Below are 19,284 nucleotides of genomic sequence, written 5' to 3' on the forward strand. Positions count from 1 at the left end.
GAAAACTTAGTCACAGTTTTCTGACTTTATAAACCACATGTCCATGCATGTATGTGAGACTGTGAGACTCGGTTGTGTGTAGCTGAAATTTAGGAATGTGAAAAAAATTATCCTCTGTTTGTTGAAAGCGTAACTGCCTTGGGAGATTTGATGATTCATTGGGAGAAAACTGTTCAGCTTCAGCTTTCTGGCAGACAGCTCAAGTGTTTGGGCCTAAACAAACCAGTATTATTTATAACTTTCCTCACTTTAAAAAAAATCAATGAGCAGGATTATGTGTTTCAGTCATAGAGAAATAGGCCTTTTATAATTTTCCTCACTGATACCTTTGTATAATGACATTATTAGGACAGGTAAACATGGTACCAGTCACCATAGGTGATGGTGGGTGTGAACATGAGAGGACTGAAGGTTGGCACATTTGGCACATTCCTCCCATCGATTGTTGTAGCTTTATTTTAATTTCTTTTATTGTATTTTTATTTTTATTTTTTACCTCAAATCATTTTATACTTAACTTGAGCTGTAAAGGAAAAATGACCACATTGCAAAAAAAGCATTAAAATGATTTTCCAAACAGGTCATTGCAAAATTTTCAAAAGGGCGGTTTCATATTTGAGAGCCAATGTCTGATCCACCACCTCTTCCTTACTGCGCTGTGAGCCAAAAATCTACTATGTTGTTCCCAAACTAATCTTTTTAGTTTCAAATTTCCTGACGCACGTAAAAAAAAAGAAGCAGCAACACTTTGAAGACATTTTGAATCACTTTAATTGTTTCCCCAAATGAAAGATATGATACCAAAATTCATTGAAATACAATAGAAAATTGTAGAAATGATTGGTTGTAGGGACAGAAAAAAACATTTAAAAGCAAATTTGCTATTTGATTTAAATCAGTTAAAGATTAATAACACAACGTATCATACAACTTGTAATCGTCATTTTTTTAAGTGCCCAGACCACCCGCTTCGTGAGGCCATTCAATGGGGCTGATAACCACTGATAATCGCCATTCTATTGGATGATAACATCCGAAGCGGGTGCCCAGACAGGAAAGTAGGTAATAAGAGAGAGGGAAGACAATGCGGCAAAGGTCACCAGGCCAGGATCCGAATCTGTGACGGTCACGTCAAGGACTAAGGCCTCCTTATGTGGGTTGTGCTAAACCCCTGTGCCACCACAGCAACCCGAAATCATTATTTTATGTAATTTCCTGTCATTGGATCACACAAACTCTGGTCTCACCACAAATGTGTAAATGTAATTGTCGTCAGGACAGGGATAGACAAGAGCCTGATCAATGTGAGCCATGTCACTGTGGAAGGCCTGAATCTGACAGATGTACCTATTCTGACATGTCAGCAGGATGCGGTTATCAAAGCTGATGTTGCGGCTCAAAGTGTTGTTCCGCTGAGTCAGCCTTGCTGCAGGAAGTGAATTGCAATGAACACCTTCCCTTGAACACTCGTTACTGGTTTTGAAGATATTTGCTGCCCAGGTGACCTTGTTGTCCTCACATACAACAATACTGTGGAGAGATGTATGAAGCAATTTTTCTGATGATAATGGAATGCTATTGGAGTATAGGCCATAGTAATAATGATAGTTGTACTGGTTTAGCCCTTGATCTGATGATGACAATTTTGATGAATCAATAGCAATACTCCAGGTGTTACCGGTGTAGATTCTGGGCTTATAATCATCAATCTCTTTGACTAATTTTAATTGGGTCAGATTACTGTAGAGTAGAACATTGAACTGATATGCTTTCAAGACACTGTCACGATATAGATCCCTGTGAGCACTGAAGAGAAGAGATTTGGTCTCCAGCTCATACAGCTTCTCAGCAGGAATCATGGGGAAGCGAACGAGACGGAGCAAGTTGGCCTGCTTTTCTGAACTCAGGGAGCCGCCATTGTTGTTGATCCAGTCTTCCAGTGTCTGAAGTAAAAAATACTCATCGGCAACCACCAAATCTGAGCGAGTGAGGAGGCTACGAAGGAGCTCCACAGGAAGGTCAGGCCAAACAGGAGAACTGGTCAGGTTTTGGAAATTCCAGGCCATGTACTGGACACAGTTTTCCTCGAGGACCAAGTCCTTTGACTCCACAGCATATTTGTAAAGTGAAACTTGGGAGTAAAAAGAAGCATCATCTGGGAGACTTTTAGAGATCACCTGACCTACATCCTCTAACAGTTTCCTTAATCCAAACTCTGAAGCAAGCTGATGGAGGCACATTGCAGAGGAATAGGTCACATTGATCTGACGAGTATAAAGGTACCTGTAATGGAACAGATTATGAAACATTTCCAAAAGAACTAAGTGCTTACACAATAAACAAACAGACATAAATTAGGTTCAGCTTACCTTATTATGGGAGTGGAGTATGACTGGCAGGTTGTGTTAACAGTCACTGTGATGTTATTTTCACCAACTGAAGCATTGAAGTAAGGGTATAACATGAGGATAGCTTTGTGTGCACAGATTGTAATCATAGTCTCTTCTGGGACGCCGTCTTCTTGTTTGGCTCCAGTTGAGGTCTGGAATGCGATCAGGAAGTCACAAGCGGTACCACTGTCAAAGATTTTTCCGAGATCATCTGAGAGGGTGGTGCTGTGATCCAGAGAGTGTATAGAGTCACTCTGGGTGCTATCGTAATCTGAGAACCAAAGAGGCAAAAAACATATACAAGAAATGTATTTATGATATCATAAGAACAGCTAGAAAAAAATACTTTAATAAAATATTAGACAATAAATAAAGCGATATTTAAGGAATCTAGAACACAGTGATCAAAAATTGTTAAAAACAGCCTAAATATATTTCATTGAAAGATAATGGTAATTATAACATGTAATGAAGTGGTTAGCTTCATTACATGAAAAATGTATTCCAAGCATTGGTACTGAGAGGGCAGAACAAATTCTTAATCCACCAACATCTGCAGTGGAAGTTGACACTTTCTTAGACAGGAATGTGAGTTCAGTGTTCCTTACAGCAGTGAGTGAGTAAGGAATTTACTTTAATTTAATCTGCTTTTAAATTTACAACTAAGACGTACTGACTGTGATGATAGAGATACATGCTAGACCTTAAAAAGATTTTTGAGGGAATTTCTAAACTATTACTTCTGTATCTTACTGTTTCAAACTGGTATATTTCCAAACAAAATGAAAGTTGCAAAACACGTACTGTACCTCTGTATAAGACTGGGAATTAACACGCCTTTATGAACCACGTGTGACTTGGAGAACTACCTCGGTTCTCCAAAATTCTAGAAAATTCTCTTTAATAAGCAGTTAGATAAATTCATTGACAAAAACAGAAACAAACTGTAATTTTGACACCATAAATCACGAATCAAACATGAACGTTATGTCAATAGGGGCAACATGTCAAACTGGAAGAAGAGCTATCTTTGTGACAGGAAGCAGTTTGTCAAGTTGGGTGATTACTGTTCCTCTTGCTTAGACATTACTTATGGCGTCCACCAGGGGTCAGAATTGGACCAGTTTTGTTTATTAACGGTTTGTGTACACACTCAGAGGGCAGCATAAAGATGGATGTGGCCAAATGTTGCATCTACTTACTCTTTAAACGAGTGGAAAAAGAGATTTTGGTGAAATGAAAGACATTTTTTTTTCCATATTAGAGTTAACATACTTTGTGTGTCACAGATAACTCCAGCATCCTCCTCATGATTGCAGTTATGTACTCCCCAGTTACTGGATCTACAAGACACAAGCTGTTGCTCTTGGCCACTACATTCGACGTCATCAAGCCAAATGTGTCCATGTGCTATATTAATGACAAAAAAAGAATAACAATTATTAACTACTTAATAATTGTAAATCTTCTAGAAATGACAAAAATGACCACAGATGAGTTTAAACGTAGTTCTGAAGTTACAACTCTCCATAGATAGCTCTCTTTTCACTGCCATCTGGCAGTGAATGACTGGAAAAAAAGGGTACCTTGTCCTAAGTGTCCCCAAGTCATTGCAGCTTTGGCCCCCTGGAAGTTCAGTTGACGACAGACCACCTGGGCGTCAGACAGGTCCCAATTGTCGTCACACACTGATCCCCATTGCATATGATGGTAAATCTCAACACGGCCCTCTGAGGGGAGGCTTGAGTTAGACAGCCTCACATCGCCTTCCTTTGGCTCACGGCTGCTTTCTATTTAGCAAGATCAGATAGAGATTTGAAAAACAAATATCTGTCATTCAGTAAGCCAATATGCATCAAAGAACTTAAGTGACTTACTGTGATTGTTGAGCACACAATCTCCTTCAGAGAAATACAGAAGTGCAAGAAATATTGCAGCAAGTAGTTTTGTCAACATGTCCAAACTCTAATGTAGAAATCTATAAAGAAAAAAGAGAGAGAGAGAATCATTCATTTAGATGTAATTTTTAAAATTATCTCTAAGAAATGGATCTGTTACATACGGCTTTCATAAAACTTATTTTCTTTTACCCCAAACATATTGAAACAAGGTGGTTTAAAGGGGAGATGCATTAAATTGGTGTCTGATGCTCAGATGTTTTTAATTGGATCAAGAGGAATATTCTAAGATATGTACAGTGTTTGCTTCAAAAAAGAGGCACTGTTGGCAGAGGTTGTAGCACATACATAAGACAGATTAAAGAAATGTAAAAAAAATAAAAAATAGGACAAACAAATTTGAATACTTTATTCAAGATGTACATACCTGCTATTATTGAGAAGGAATTGGCATTTGTGAGAGGCGTTAACCTTCTTTGCATTTTGACTTTTTAAAGTTAAATATCTTGACTAATGCTCATTAGCTACTAATGCATATGTTATAAATGAAAAACGATAATTTTCTGAAGCTTGCAGAAGGATTAAAAAAAATCCAATTAAAAGTCAAATACAAACCTCTATGACATTTTCTGACAATTGCATTTCAGTTAAAGTAAAAATAAAATAAATTCAACATTCTTTTTCTGTATGTCTTACTGCACTGGACATAGGATATCCAGACTAAATAATAAATTGTTGCCCTATAAAACAATACCCACCTTCAGGCCTCTGATTTTGATCCTCTGGAGGTGCTTCTCTTTTCAATTCTGCAGTTCAAACTTCTCCCCTTCTCACCTGTGAAAGTATAGTTAATAATGAGGGATGTCAAATATGTATGTTCTGTCACCAGATTTGCCACTCCCTCTGCTTTCCCACCAATTTGTTTTAGTGAATTTATTAAAGTCAAGCCGTTGTGTTTCAGTTTAGAGCCGTCAACACCTGTTTAATGACAGTCTTGCTTAAAATGTTGTACTGGAAATATGTAGTGACATGTACTTAATAATTACTCAGAAGGCTCAACGAATAACAAACTCTATTTTCACTTTCAGATTGGTTTAACAGCCACTTTAACCTGGGGAAGTTTTTGTAACACTAAAAATTTCTTAAAACTTAAACACATTTAGAGAAATAACCAAGACAAATGAATTGTTCAATTATCATGTCTTACTGTTTCAATAGGATATAGCTTAAAATGCAAATATGAAAATGTAAAGCTTTTCTCATTTGCTGTGGCGCATTAATCTAATCATTCTCAGCATTTGCTAAACATGAAGTGCATTCTCAGAACAAGTCATAAAAACAGCATTGATTACTTGCAAAAACCAATTTCTTTTTCAAAGTCGTCTGTTCATGTCTAAAAGAAAATATCTGTGTCAGTGCAAATCCTTGTTTCATTGTGTTGTCAATATTAGTCATTAGTCATGTTGTCAATATAACAGTGGAAGGATTTTCTTATGTGAACTATGGCTACGGTTTTTCAAATATAACCTGTTGAATTACCTGTCAACTCTGATTATATTCTGCTAATTTTACTCACAGAAAAGCCGATCAATCAAGAGGTTCCACTACCATTTGTGGTCGTGTCAAAACATGTTAGGAGGCTGTTTGAGAAACATACTCTGTCCTGATGTGAAAGATTCAAGATTACCAAAAAACCTAGAGAAAATTTGATCTGTAAAGGGGGAAAGCAGTTTCTCACAGACCTTTATAACATATCAGCCTGGTGAATATTTCATATAGGGTAAATCAATCAAATCCTGGTCCCGTGTTGACTGAGTAAACCCCTCCAACAGGCATGGTCTTGCCCAAGGACACAATGACAGAGACACCGATTGCAGGACAAAATCCTATCCCCCTCAGATCTATAATTGTGGCGTCATTTTTAAACACCCAGAGCCAACATCCTTTTTTTTTTTACCCATCCAGGGGGTCTTTTGTGGGCTCTAGTGTCCCTTATATGATAGTAGGCAGACAGGAAACAGGGAAGGAGAGGGGGGAAGACATGCGGCAAATGTTGTCGGGTCCGGGAGTCAAACCCGCGACGGCCACGTCGAGGACTCAAGGCCTCCAAGTACGGGTCGCGCTAACCCCTACGCCACCACGGCACGCCTGCCAACGTCCTTTTTTGCATGTGATCAACCAGTTTGCTACACATCTAGAGGCCATTCCATCTAAAACCACCACTGTGTACTGCCTCCTTGCTTACTTGCCCTGGCATGCAAACCTAAACGTTGTTGTGAATTGATGACTATGAGAAGCGAAAATGTAAGAAGGCAATAAAACAAAATAATTTGCTGGGAAAACGCAACCCCATGGGAATAGCCCACGTTTCACTTTATGAGGAAAAAAAACAACACTATGTTCAAGCAGAACACAGTCTTACTGGAAATGTCATATAGTGACATGCACTTAATAATTATTGATGAGGCTCAAAGAATAACAGAAACTATTTTTCACTTTCAGATTGTTTTAACGGCCACTTGAACTTTTGCAAGTTTTTGTTACACTAGATACAAAACACACAGGTAAAAATATATATTTTTTACTTACTTTTAAATGTTCTGTTCTTCTCCTCTAACCAATCAATTTTCATCTGTATTGGTCTCATATCTTTTATTTCAGGAAAACAATTAATGTGACTGTAATCTAAGAGTTGCTGCATCATTTTTCACATGTTTACCAACTGAGAAAATGTGGTGTACCGGGAGAATCCGGACAACAAAAGTTGTACCCAACAGGTGTGCTTTTGGACTTCAGGAGGAAGTGAAAGTACCCAGAGAGAATCCAGACATGTATGGCGATAATATGCAAGATCTATGCAGAAAAAGCCTAGGTTGGGATTCAAACCCAGGATTTATTGTTGCAAAGCATCAGGGCCACAATAAACAAAAAAAAAAGTTAACTGTACTGCAGCTATGAACCAGGCTTTTAGTTATTTTTCACATTTCCTAGAACATTAAAAAAAATTCAGACTCAGAAAGGTTTTGTTGTTGCTTTATTTTTTCTCCATAACAAAAAATGTATAATGGATTGATACAACAGATATATAAAAATGTATTATAGAAATTACTGATCATAGGAATCACTGAAAAAAATCATTTAATGCTTTGAATTGGCTTTGAATCAGCTGATAATTATTGATACAAGGCAATTGCTCTGTTCGTGGTCATTATTTTATGAAACTCCCTTTTCATTGGATCACACATACTCTGGTCTCACTACAAATGTGTAAGTGTACTTATCATCAGGACAGGGATAGGCAAGGACCTGGGTATCATTTGTATTCACATAAGCCAGGTCGCCTTTGAACCCTTGGATCTGACAGACGTACTTGCTCTGGCACGTCAGCAGGAGGCGGTTTCGAAAAAGAACACCGCTCTTCGACTGATACTGGTTCTGGAGAGCCAGTCGGGCTGCAGGAAATGATTCACAACGCAAACCTCGCCATGAACAGTCATTCTGGGTTTTCAAAATATTTGCCTCCCACGTGATCATGTTGTTCTTAAACAGAAGGCTGTTGTGGAGAGGTGTGCTCAGTTGCTTGTTAGAGGATGCAGTAGGATTTGGGTAATAACCACCGTAACGACCATAACTATCTCGGTAGCCATAATTCTCGTAGCGGTTTCGACTTTGAGATGACAAAGAATTTGCCAAAGGGTTAATAGCAATGCTCCAGGTCTCACCTGTGTAGATTCTGGGCTTGTAATCATTATTCTCTTTGACTAATTTTAATTGGGTCAGATTACTGTAGAGTAGAACATTGAACTGATATGCTTTCAAGACACTGTCACGATATAGATCCCTGTGAGCACTGAAGAGAAGAGATTTGGTCTCCAGCTCATACAGCTTCTCAGCAGGAATCATGGGGAAGCGAATGAGACGGAGCAAGTCTGTCTGCTTTTCTGAACTCAGGGAGCCGCCATTGTTGTTGATCCAGTCTTCCAGTGTCTGAAGTAAAAAATACTCATCGGCAACCACCAAATCTGAGCGAGTGAGGAGGCTACGAAGGAGCTCCACAGGAAGGCCAGGCCAAACAGGAGAACTGGTCAGGTTTTGGAAATTCCAGGCCATGTACTGGACACAGTTTTCCTCGAGGACCAAGTCCTTTGACTCCACAGCATATTTGTAAAGTGAAACTTGGGAGTGAAAGGAAGCATCATCTGGGAGGATATTAGAAAACAGTCGACCTATGTCCTCCATTAGTTGGTTAATTCCAAAGTCTGAAGCAAGCTGGTGGAGGCACATTGCAGAGGAGTGGGTGATTTCAGTCTTACGGGTGTAAAGGTACCTGTCAATAAAGAGATTGGGAAATCTGTTTAAAACAAGAATTAATTGATTTAAGAAGAAAAAAATAGCACATTAACTTCAGTATACCTGATGAAGGAGGTAAAATATGACTGGCAGGGTCTGCTGACAGTCACTGTGACGTTGTTTGCCCCCGCTGAAGCACTGAAGTACGGGTATAACATGAGGATCACTTTGTGTGCACAAATTGTAGTCTCAATCATCTCTTCGGTCCCATCATCCGTTTTGTTTCCATTGGGGGTCTGGAAAGTGATCAGGAAATCGCAAGCGGTACCACTGTCAAAGATTTGACCCAGGTCACCAGAGAGGCCGATGCTGTGGTCCAGTGAATGTGTAGAGCCACTTAATGTCACGTCATCTGGAAGCAAACAGATATCACAAAGAGCATTTGAAGTGCAGGAAAAAACAGCTGTTCTTTAACTGTTCTTTAACCTTAAATACTCTGGTGATGTTTCCCTTGCCTTTTAAACAAGATCAGGCCCATACAGAATGACAGGACCGCTACTGAGCATAACATCGAGCCTCACAAAGCACATTGTGAAACACAAAAAAATTTTCTGATAAGCATAATGGAAACATGGTGCCCACTAGAATATTGAAAATATCGTTAAATTCAACCTAGTCTTTAAAAGAATGAATAGCAGCAGTTAGATGATACAAAACATACATATTTTTCCACATATGTTTGGAATAAATTTTCTAACTTACTTCTTGATTCACAGATAACTCCAGCATCCTCTTTATGGGTACAGTCAGTTTTTCCCCAGCCACTGAACTGGCAAGACACAAGTTGTTTTTCTTTCCCTGTACAGGCAATTTCATCAAGCCAAATGGGTCCAGATGCTAAAATGATTTTTAAAAATGGAGAAAAAAAAAAAATGAAAGATTTAAAATAAATCTTTTAGCAATACCAAACACACCTAAATGGAGAAGTGAATTGAACTGAAATCACATCACTCTATTGATGGGAATCATTTTACTGCCATCTTGTGGAGGAAAAAAAAAAGAAGTACAGGACACCTTTTCCATAGTCCTTCCCAATCACAACTGATTTGGCTCCAGGGAAGTTGAGTTGACGACAAACCACCTGGGCTTCAGCCATGTCCCAGTTGTCATCACACACTGTTCCCCATTTCCCATCATGGTAGATTTCCACACGGCCCTCTGAAGGGCTTTCAGAACCAGACAGTCTCACATTGCCTTCATTTGGCTCAGAGTTTCTCTCTAAAAGCAAAAAGTCCAAGGACACATAGCAGCGTTAAACAAATATTCACAGAGTCTGAAGTTTACCCTCAGCTCATGAATAGCCAGAGCATTTTCATCCTACAGCACATGCTTGACAATTACTTATTTACCCACAAAAGCATTTTTCCTTTCTCATGACTACCAAAAATGTTGTTTTCTTAACATGAATGACAAACCATTTCGATGACTTACTTAGAATGTCAAGTCTGTATGCTCTTCCAGAAACATACAGGAGAGAAAGGACGAAAGCAACAAGTAGATTTTGTGGGAAAACGTCCATATTCTAGTGTCGAAAAAATAGAAATATGATAAACACATTATCGACTGGGATTTAAGTAAACAATTTCTTTCACACTATATAAATATATAATGCTAAATGTCCGTATATCAAGTCATTATATTGAATACAAACACCTACCTTTGCCACCTCTGAGCCTCCACTGTACTCTCCAGCTAAAGGGGGAACGTTGAATATATACTGTCGCTGCAGTCGGCTACTCCCACCTTCTCCCCTAAGTTTCATTTTGCAGCAAAACAGAAAAAGCCAACTGTTGCACAACTGTTAGTGGATCTGAAAGTTATTTGAGGACACAACTTATTATTGACCAAGTCTTGCTAGAAGTGTCTGGCTGTCACATGCACACTCGAAGTAAAAAGACAAGACTCTTGGAAGAAGAATCAATATTTTACTGTGAGCCCCCCCACCTGTTCCATACAAATAAAACAAAAATATCCCATACAGCGAATTCCAGTTTTATAAAAAAAAAACATCCTTCAGATTTTGTTGAGACAAAAAAAATATGTTCAGAGTGTTTACATTGGAGCAAAGAAGAGAAAAACAATGTTCAGAGTGTACAGTGCGAGCATGAATTTGCATTACTTACTGAAAAGAAAATAAACCTCACAGCTTCATAAATCAATCCTATGTATACATTCATTACAAGAAAGGCTACAGTACTGTCAAAAGCCACATTTCATCTTCCAGAAAACAAGCTGACAATGCTCAAATGGTCTTACACAATTCCCAAACTCACAAGACAAACATTTTTTGCAGACTAAGTCTTAAAGTCTTTTGTCTGCAATGAAGACAACCCTACAAGGGCTTTAGTGATGGATTTCCAGGAAGCAGCAAGTGTGTCAAGTCCAACAGTGTCTGGATTGTAAACAATCTTCAACAGTGCAGTGGCCTCAAGACTAAGAGTCTCCATCGTTAAGCCTTCTATATAAACTCTAAACCTTCGTATTTCACATCACCAATCTTAGTCTCGGGTAAGAGAATGCGTCCGTCAAGAGTGAAGGCCGTGATGTAGGTCGCGATCTTTCCCGCGTCTTCCTCTGACTTGAGTGCCAGAATGATTTGGTCATCTGTGTTGGGGATGAACTTGAATGAAGAGAAACCGTGCGTGGGGATATGTGGCCCCACACGGCTCACTTTGATGTCTTTGAAATCGGGCGAGCAGCTCAGGGCGAGGTTGGTCCCGCGGCGCTCGTCCGCCGTCTCCTCGTAGCGCTCTTTGCTGGCGCGACGTGGGAGGAAAAACCATCGCTGTAAGGTGTCGCTCCAGGCGGCCGACTCGTGAATAAAATATCCTGTGGAGATGAATGAAGTGTGAATGAAGTAAAGAAGAGAGCCAGAAGTCGATTGGATAAAAAAAAAAACAGAGTTTCCTCACCTGGCGGCTCAATTCCCGCAGCTACTTTCATAGATTTGTACCTGGGAACCCAGTTTTCGTGCTGCACATCACCCCGGAAGCCCACCACTTTCACCCACTCTGGGTTGTTGTTGACAAACTCGCCTTCAGTGGTTGTCCACTCTTTCCCCAGGCCACCAATGTACAGGTGTTCATCCTTCACTGCCAGCCACTCAGCTTTAAACCCTGCCAAGCGAAAGCACAACTACATTTAATTTGACATTTAATTGAATTGTTCTTGTGGGCAGCTGCAAGTTAATAGTCAAGTTGCACAGTATCAATTACAGTGTAGATCAGCAGCTTTAGTTCATGACGATGCAAAACTGGTTTCATCATAGACTCTGGTGTAGTTTATTGCAAGCTTGAAACTTGAAGGTTCCTGTTTTTTTTTCTGAATACAGTGTTTTTCATCTTGGGGTGACAGCTCAGGTCAGATGGTATAAACTCAGACAAAATCGGGGAATTGCAATATGATCTTAAACTGTTATCAAAACTTGTTAAATGATGGACAAATTTAACTTTGACTAAATCAAACGTTCCCCCAATCTGTTCAGAATTTGTGGACTCTGGTCATAAAGGCCACGACTGTGTCAGGAACCCATCAAATGTACATTAAAGGCAAAAACTCTTCAAATATTCTTGCTGATGGCTACAAAAAACCACATGGCTGAGGTACAACTTACTAAGCAACATTTAACCAAATATTTTGAAGGTGAGTGTGTATGTTTGAATGTGACCCAGAATTAATCGTTTTGACTCTTTGTAAATTAGAAAAAAGGAACAATAAATTCAGACGTGTATATCTCTGCAATCGTGACTCAGTGGGTAGAGTAGCCAACTTGCAATCAGCAAGTTGCAGGTTTAATTCTAGGCCTCAAGTTGCCTGCCGTGTACAAATGTGAATGTGGTTCTATGTAAAGCATAGTCTCTTTCTTCCAAAGAGATTTTATGCAAAATTTTAAAGTGATCTTGTTTGATGACACTCTGGACGTCTTCCAAACAAAAACCTTGAAAGAACTTTAGAAATTCTGAGGAACTATTAATTTAGACCATGTTAACAGGTCAGGAGGCAACATTTGTTCTTGGAGGTATCAACTAAAAAAACTGAGATTATGTTTAAAACCTTGTCAAAGTACTGCCTGATAAAAAGTCCATTCTTATACCTTTGGCAACATTCCCATCTCCATCAGGCAGGATAACCCAGGGCACGGCCTTGTCTCTGTCTATATGGTAGATGATACCCGTTCTATCGTCGACGGAGTAGAGTTTTCCATTGAACCCCACCAATTCAGAAAGCTCCATGCCCCTGCCCTTCTCTGACAGGTGACTCTCCAGCACCACTTTGTCGGCATCCCATTCAACCGCCACCTTGTCTCCACTCTGCGACACCAGCAGGTGCCCCTTCCGCATGTAGCTGAACCACGTCAGCTTCTTCTCACTGGCAGAGTTTGTGTCCAGGTCCGCGATAACCCCGATGCGGTAGCGCATTCCCTGCGATGTGCGCTCAGGTGCAGTTAGAGGGTAGGTGTCGTTGTACTGCGAATCAGTGTCCCTGACCGCGCTGCCGTGGCAGGGTCTCGAGCCCTGCGAGCTGTATGAGGGGCCTGAAAAAAAGTGCATGAGGAGAAGAAGAACCAAGGCCAGGGATGCGGCCACGGCCACGATGGGCCTCCACTTGAGCCGGAACCGAGGGTCGGTGGGACTGGCCATGGTAGTCAGGATGGGGAGGCCTCCTACAGAGATACGCAAAGGGTTCATGGGCTCATTCTGCTCCAGTCGAGTGTAGCCTGGAGGAGCAGACATGGAGGACAGAGGCCGAGAGCGACCTATGCAAAAGGACAAATTACAATTCAGAAATTGGCATTAAAAAGACATGATCAAAAGGTCTGCATGTACAGGTCAACAAAACAAAAATCAGATTTATCACACTGAGATATAATTAGTTAAAGCAACTCAAAAATTTGGTTTCTTCAGAAGTGATTACCTGCTGCAATAATACTGTAATTCTCACAAAAGGAACCTCAAACACATTCTGATTGAAAATAAATTGATTTAACAGCAGTCTGACATTTGCATATTAGAAATCCTTTTCTGACTGCTCATATCCTATACATTAGCTGATGCCATATTCTTCAAAGTGAAGAGAAATTAACACTTTTTCATATATTACACAACATATAATAAATGCCAGTTTTACATTTTGAAATGAGTTATTTAAATGACTTTATTTTTCAAGGATATTCTAATTTATTAACATGCACGTGTAACGTGGCACTACAATTAGTGAATGGGTAGGTTGTTCTGGTTCCACAAGTTTTACTCTTATTGCTTTGCTTGCTTACCATCCTTAAAAATATTCAAATACCAACGGCAGGAAGAAACCGGGCCCAACTTCTAATTTGCAACCAACAGGTGAAAGGACAAGATGTTCCTATGAATCCTAAAAACATATTTAGAACTAATAACAATAGAGAAACAAATAAAATGTGCTTCATGCAAAGTGGATCACTACATTCTAAAGTGCTATATTTACTGCTCCACTGTCAGGAAAGCAAACTGATTTTGTTGTCATTAAGTTACTAACAAATACGTTTCATTCAGACATCCTTCCAAAACACGAATACGAGTTAATTACTCACCGCCTTCTTTCGGAGTCTTTAGTTCAGACTGTATTCAGTTAACTTTTTCTCTATTATACGCTCTCACAAGTGTGGTTGTTAAAGCATAACCAGGAGCAGGAAGAAAACTAGCTGTGGGCGGGGTAAACATCAGAATAGCCACCAATGTGCTTTGTCTGCGTGGACGTTAGGAAGAGATAATGCAAATCAGAGGCTCTAACAGGAAAATCAGGAAATACAGCTCTAGGTGTGTTTATTACAAGGTCCAAAAGCAGACACTAATCTTTTTTCACTTAGACTTTACTGATTCTTTCAATTATACATATTAAATTTTAAGTAAGATTTTCAATGTTATCTAAATAAAAGATTTAAGAGAGACTGAGGTTTTAAAAAAAACTGGTTCTCCAAGGAATCTCTTCAGCTGTTGTATGGATTTGTAGCGCAAGACAAAGACGTTTTAGAATTCAGAAATAGATATGAAAAGATTCTAAACCGTCAAATAATTGATTTTCTATATTCAAATGGAGACTCAAATTATCGCCAAGTTGTTGCTCAGCAGCTCTGTAGTAGCAATCTGCGTATGGAGTTTGTTGCTAGGTGTCAAGTTTGTTGCTCAATCCTGACAAATAAAATTTCCAAAGACCTAAGAAAAAAAAAATAAGAAAGAGCATCTAATAATCGTCTAAAAATACAGCCACCTACTTTGAGCAAAGCACAGAACAGGTGGAATGACATGAAGTTAAGTGCATTTTATCTTTAGAATCATGGATACCTCACACATCCACAACACAAAACACATTGCGTGCGTTACGACACTACAACCAAATAGCAAAATAACAAGTAATCACTGTCTTATTTAAAATTTAACTTACTTTTCTCCACCAGCAATAGTTCTTTTAAGTTGTCTTATTTCTTGCTCTATCTGTATGTGGATCCGGTGAGTTGAGCTGATGTTTTCTTATAGCAATTTCTTGGGATTAAGATTAACACCAGTTCTCTTGTCTTTCCCATTTTGAAAAATGGTTAAGAGAAATAGGCCTTTTTCACATTGTATTTGTACCTCAGGGAAAAAAGAAATCATAGATCCGTACTTACATTTACATACATAGCCTCCACAGACATGATTTTTAAAAAGTCATTCAATAAGCTCTCTTTTTTTCTCACTTGCATAAAGATTTCATGACCTGAACAAAGGTTGAAGCCTTAATTTGATTCGGGGTTTTTTTATTTACAAGGCATGACACACCACAGAAAGCTGCTGAAAGAGCCCATAAACTACTGTAACCTTCATCTCGGTAAACAATGACAAGAAAACTCAAAAATGCATGTGTTCTTTCACGTTTTAGAGAGCCTGTAACATTAAAGCTCGATTTACTTCAGTACTAATTCAGCCTGAGGGCATGCGGCATTTTTACCAAGACGAGACCCCGATCTGAAAGACCCTTTCATACAAGGGACCTCAGCCAAAAAGCAGCCCGTTATATTTTCAACATCAGGGGCCACACCGACAAATCTGCCCACCTCCACTGAAAGCTGGAAAAACACAGCTTACCTTTTCGCCTCCGTCCCCCAGAGTTCTTAACCTGAGTCATTAAATCTGCTAAGGAAGGCCCTCGCAGTCAAATCTGAGCTCCAAACTCCCTCTCTGCTCACTGACGATCTGCTACGCAACCGGGACGTGCAGCCATTTCAGCACAGTGCTTGTGAACTCTGCCTACACTTGGAAGATTATGAACCAGTCCAAAGGGGCAAGTCCAACACTGGAACAACCTGGCTCATTCAGCTATCGTTCATCAGAGTAATCCCTCCAAATCACAGGAGTTAGGGAGGCACAGGCTGAACAAGAGCACAACCAGGTGAGAGGGGAAAGGCGGTACCTCGGTCAGGAGAAAACAAACACAGATCTTTGAATGGATTTTACATAACATGGCAGTTGCTGTGATGCAACCATTACTCTGACCGAGGCCACAGATCACTCGGGTTGGAGCAACACAGCTGATGTTTCTGGCCTATAATACCCTCTGTTAATTACTGACACACTCCTTCTAGGCTTTGGGTCAAAAAAGATATTCTTGCTCATAATCGATGGACACACAATCAGTGAGGCTGATATGAAAAAGGGCAGCTGAGAAACAATAAATGCTTTTATAAATTATTAGCTAAAACCCTCCAAGTGCAGTAGTTTTTACCAAGCAATATTACAACACAGTAAAACGCAAATTTCCAACATGGTTGCATCCATATATGGGATGTGTGAGACTCTGGATGAGACCAACATGCACATGCTGGTCTGTTTACTTTTATATGCTATAGAGACATTAATAAAATGCTTTGGTTTCATTGTTGGTAAAAACTGACCAATCAGAACCCAGTTAGGAGAAAAAACATGAACATGCAACAAAACTTGTGCTGGTTTGACATGTTCTGCAGAAGCTTGATCTTCCCAGTCAGAGCAGACTCGCAGTGACACATGTGCATCTCTACAAAATATAGAAAGAAGCAAAAATATAACTTCTGCATGTACTTTTTAAAATCTGTAATTAAATTCCTGAATTCATATTTGAAATTGTCATGCGCACAAATTGAGACTTAAAAGTTTGCACTCCCACCTTTAGGAGGACAAGACACGACAGTGGTTTGACCATCAGCTTGAAATACCACAATCCGGTGCATGACCCATGAAGGTCACACAGATCCAAATGTCCTTTCATCATGGAGATACTCTGCCATCAAAGCTTCTTAAACTGGTTACCTATGCGGAATCTATTAGATACCATTTTCACATTCAGTCTGCAGATCACCTCCTGCAACTAACTTTAGGATTCACAAGCATAAAAGGCACAACTCTGAAATCTTATAGGTGATTTTACATTAATTCAGATATTGCCCTCTACTAAAAAAAAAAAAATCTTGCTGCTGATTGGGAACCCTATGACTTTGATTTTATTTATTTTTTAAGAGCACATTTATGTTGGTACATAAATATCAAGTATTGACATTTTTATTTGTTGTTGTTATTGTTTGCAGACAGAAAATGTAAAGATTAATTAGATTTATTTATTTGACCTCAGATGACACAGAAAAGCAGGTGTGGGTGTGTTGTAACTATCAGCCAAAATGAAGTGGCTGAAAAGTAATTAATGAAAGTAATAATTATTGCTCAGTTGTACACCATATGTCAGGTGGCTTAAAGGAGGATCCTGTAATGTTCCCTTGCTCACAAGGTAACCTAATGTTTTTATTATTATTATTATTTAGCCTCACTCTCCCAAACATGCAAACAAGAACAAAAAAACTGAAACTTAAATGAGCACGACCATCTCTCTTATTACAGCAACACTGTCTGCTAACCAGCCCACTGACAAAGCATATTTCCCCTGACTAGTTAACCAGGAAAGATCAGTACATCATAAACAAGAGTAAGAAAATGTTATAGATAGCATTATTAGAACTGTAACACATTATTTTGGCATCAAACAACAAACAGTTGTTGCCTTTCTGTTTAAAACTGAGGAAATTAGATCATATGAACCATTTTTGCTGTTGAAATAGAGGACATAGTCTATAAAGTAATAAACAATGCTATTGGTTTGTAAACATTCTTTCTTTATTTGCTTTTATTCACAACCACTCTGCAGCATCACTAAAGCTGATGATTCCAAGGACTTCCTAAAAGTAGGATCGGACACATGAAGTGATGAAAGGAACTTCATAGATCTGGTCTTGTCCAATAGGAGGGCTTTGCTTCCAAGAGGTTTCGGGTTTTGTATCCGGGAGACATTTCCGTTTTATTTATAGGCAGACCTATGGATATTAATGTTAAATAACCCAACACCTGAACTCCGACAGCTTCACTGAGGGTCTCAGGAAGAAAGGAAGTCTGTTCATGTTGTATCCCTTTACAGTTTGTAGATGAAGGGACGGACCTGAGCGAGTGCCACACTCGCTCACACACGTATGACTGGAGCTGGGTTATTATGTTTGTGTCCTGCCAGAGTCACCAATTAGATACAAAGATGCTGTGACGAGTCAGATGACACCTGAGATGTTTCAAGTCGTACACCCTCCTTCAAACTCACCTCAGATATTAGATCTTCACCTTGTGACAGCAGCCAGCGACTTCGAGCACTTCAGGTGTCATCATCGCGTCGCTTCCTCCTTCTTTCTTACACAGACAAAACTGGTCGCTACTTCCTATCATTGCCGATGACGACAGCAACGTGTCAAGTGACGTGTTGGTCTCAACCGAGCCGACAAAATATGCCTGTTCGGTTATATCGCGCTGGATATTACATTTTTGCAAATATTCCTGGAAGACAAATATAATTTCAACCATTGGTGTAAACATCTGACCAATATTTCTCATAACGATAAATCAGGAGTTGGCAGAAGCGAAGTGTCATTTAGCTGCAGACGGAGCTGGGACAAATTGTTCAGATCTCATGGAAGGGCCGGAAATCCCATTTCATGACGTAGCACAATAACTAGCGTTGCGTTCAGGTTCTCTGGAAAATATTAATCTGGGAAGTAAGTCTTCGTAGTACAAGGTGCATGGCTTTGTCTCAGGAGAGGGTAGACTACCCAAAAATTGTCCTCAAGTTAAAGTAGCACTACATCAATATATTTTTACAAGTAAAGGTAAAAATTACCCATCTGAAGCGCTACGCAAGTACGTATAGAAGTTTTCTGCAAAAAAGATAAGCAATGTCATGCAGAAACTTCTTTTTCAAACTTCTTATTAAACTAATATTTAGGTAATTTATTATGTTAAACAAGGTGCAGTACTTCCAATGACAATATGTACTGTATATTCACAAGAAATAGCACAGCTTCAGCAGATATAAAAAATAACAGCTTGTGTACAAACAAGAAGTTTCATCAACATGTAGGTGTATGTATACCTATCTTTGGTCCATTTTTGTTAAAAATATTGCTCTTCATTCAGTGAAATTACTCAGAATGTGAAAAAGAGCGAGACATTTGACACTAGTTTAGCAATACTTCATGGTAATATCGCTCAAGTAAAAATATGACATAGTAAAACTACTTTTAACTGTAATTTCTCTGGTAAATATAACTAGTTACAACACACCACTGC

General features: G+C 39.2%; 3 protein-coding genes across 7 annotated transcripts; all 3 read right to left on the reverse strand.

Annotated features, from left to right (window-relative positions):
- Positions 1 to 1,044: 1,044 nt before the first annotated feature.
- LOC114159382 (galectin-3-binding protein A-like) lies at positions 1,045 to 5,148 on the reverse strand. Its single transcript, XM_028041325.1, has 6 exons — positions 5,047 to 5,148; positions 4,268 to 4,368; positions 3,977 to 4,180; positions 3,666 to 3,800; positions 2,370 to 2,661; positions 1,045 to 2,283 (listed from the first exon to the last, which is right to left on the reverse strand). The coding sequence occupies exons 2-6, from the start codon at positions 4,344 to 4,346 to the stop codon at positions 1,227 to 1,229; spliced, it is 1,767 nt and encodes a 588-aa protein (XP_027897126.1). The 5' UTR covers positions 4,347 to 4,368; positions 5,047 to 5,148; the 3' UTR covers positions 1,045 to 1,226.
- A 2,157-nt stretch (positions 5,149 to 7,305) lies between these two features.
- On the reverse strand, positions 7,306 to 10,449 carry lgals3bp.1 (galectin 3 binding protein, tandem duplicate 1). Of its 3 annotated transcripts, none has more exons than XM_028042296.1 (6): positions 10,296 to 10,449; positions 10,070 to 10,160; positions 9,653 to 9,856; positions 9,341 to 9,475; positions 8,702 to 8,987; positions 7,306 to 8,615 (listed from the first exon to the last, which is right to left on the reverse strand). In XM_028042296.1, the coding sequence occupies exons 1-6, from the start codon at positions 10,398 to 10,400 to the stop codon at positions 7,526 to 7,528; spliced, it is 1,911 nt and encodes a 636-aa protein (XP_027898097.1). In that variant the 5' UTR covers positions 10,401 to 10,449; the 3' UTR covers positions 7,306 to 7,525. The 3 variants fall into 3 exon arrangements, with proteins under 3 accessions (XP_027898097.1, XP_027898096.1, XP_027898098.1); XM_028042295.1 differs by having other exon boundaries at positions 8,702 to 8,990; positions 10,296 to 10,448; XM_028042297.1 differs by having other exon boundaries at positions 8,702 to 8,990; positions 10,070 to 10,163; positions 10,296 to 10,372.
- Positions 10,450 to 10,543: 94 nt separating this feature from the next.
- cant1a (calcium activated nucleotidase 1a) lies at positions 10,544 to 18,401 on the reverse strand. Of its 3 annotated transcripts, none has more exons than XM_028042299.1 (4): positions 18,266 to 18,401; positions 12,732 to 13,394; positions 11,551 to 11,754; positions 10,544 to 11,467 (listed from the first exon to the last, which is right to left on the reverse strand). In XM_028042299.1, exons 2-4 carry the CDS (start codon positions 13,369 to 13,371, stop codon positions 11,097 to 11,099), a joined length of 1,215 nt encoding a protein of 404 aa, XP_027898100.1. In that variant the 5' UTR covers positions 13,372 to 13,394; positions 18,266 to 18,401; the 3' UTR covers positions 10,544 to 11,096. The 3 variants fall into 3 exon arrangements, with proteins under 3 accessions (XP_027898100.1, XP_027898099.1, XP_027898101.1); XM_028042298.1 differs by lacking the exon at positions 18,266 to 18,401 and adding an exon at positions 15,739 to 15,959; XM_028042300.1 differs by lacking the exon at positions 18,266 to 18,401 and adding an exon at positions 14,208 to 14,402.
- Positions 18,402 to 19,284: the final 883 nt, after the last annotated feature.

The sequence above is a fragment of the Xiphophorus couchianus genome, chromosome 16 (genome assembly GCF_001444195.1).
Source record: "Xiphophorus couchianus chromosome 16, X_couchianus-1.0, whole genome shotgun sequence".
Classification (NCBI taxonomy): Eukaryota; Metazoa; Chordata; class Actinopteri; order Cyprinodontiformes; family Poeciliidae; genus Xiphophorus; species Xiphophorus couchianus.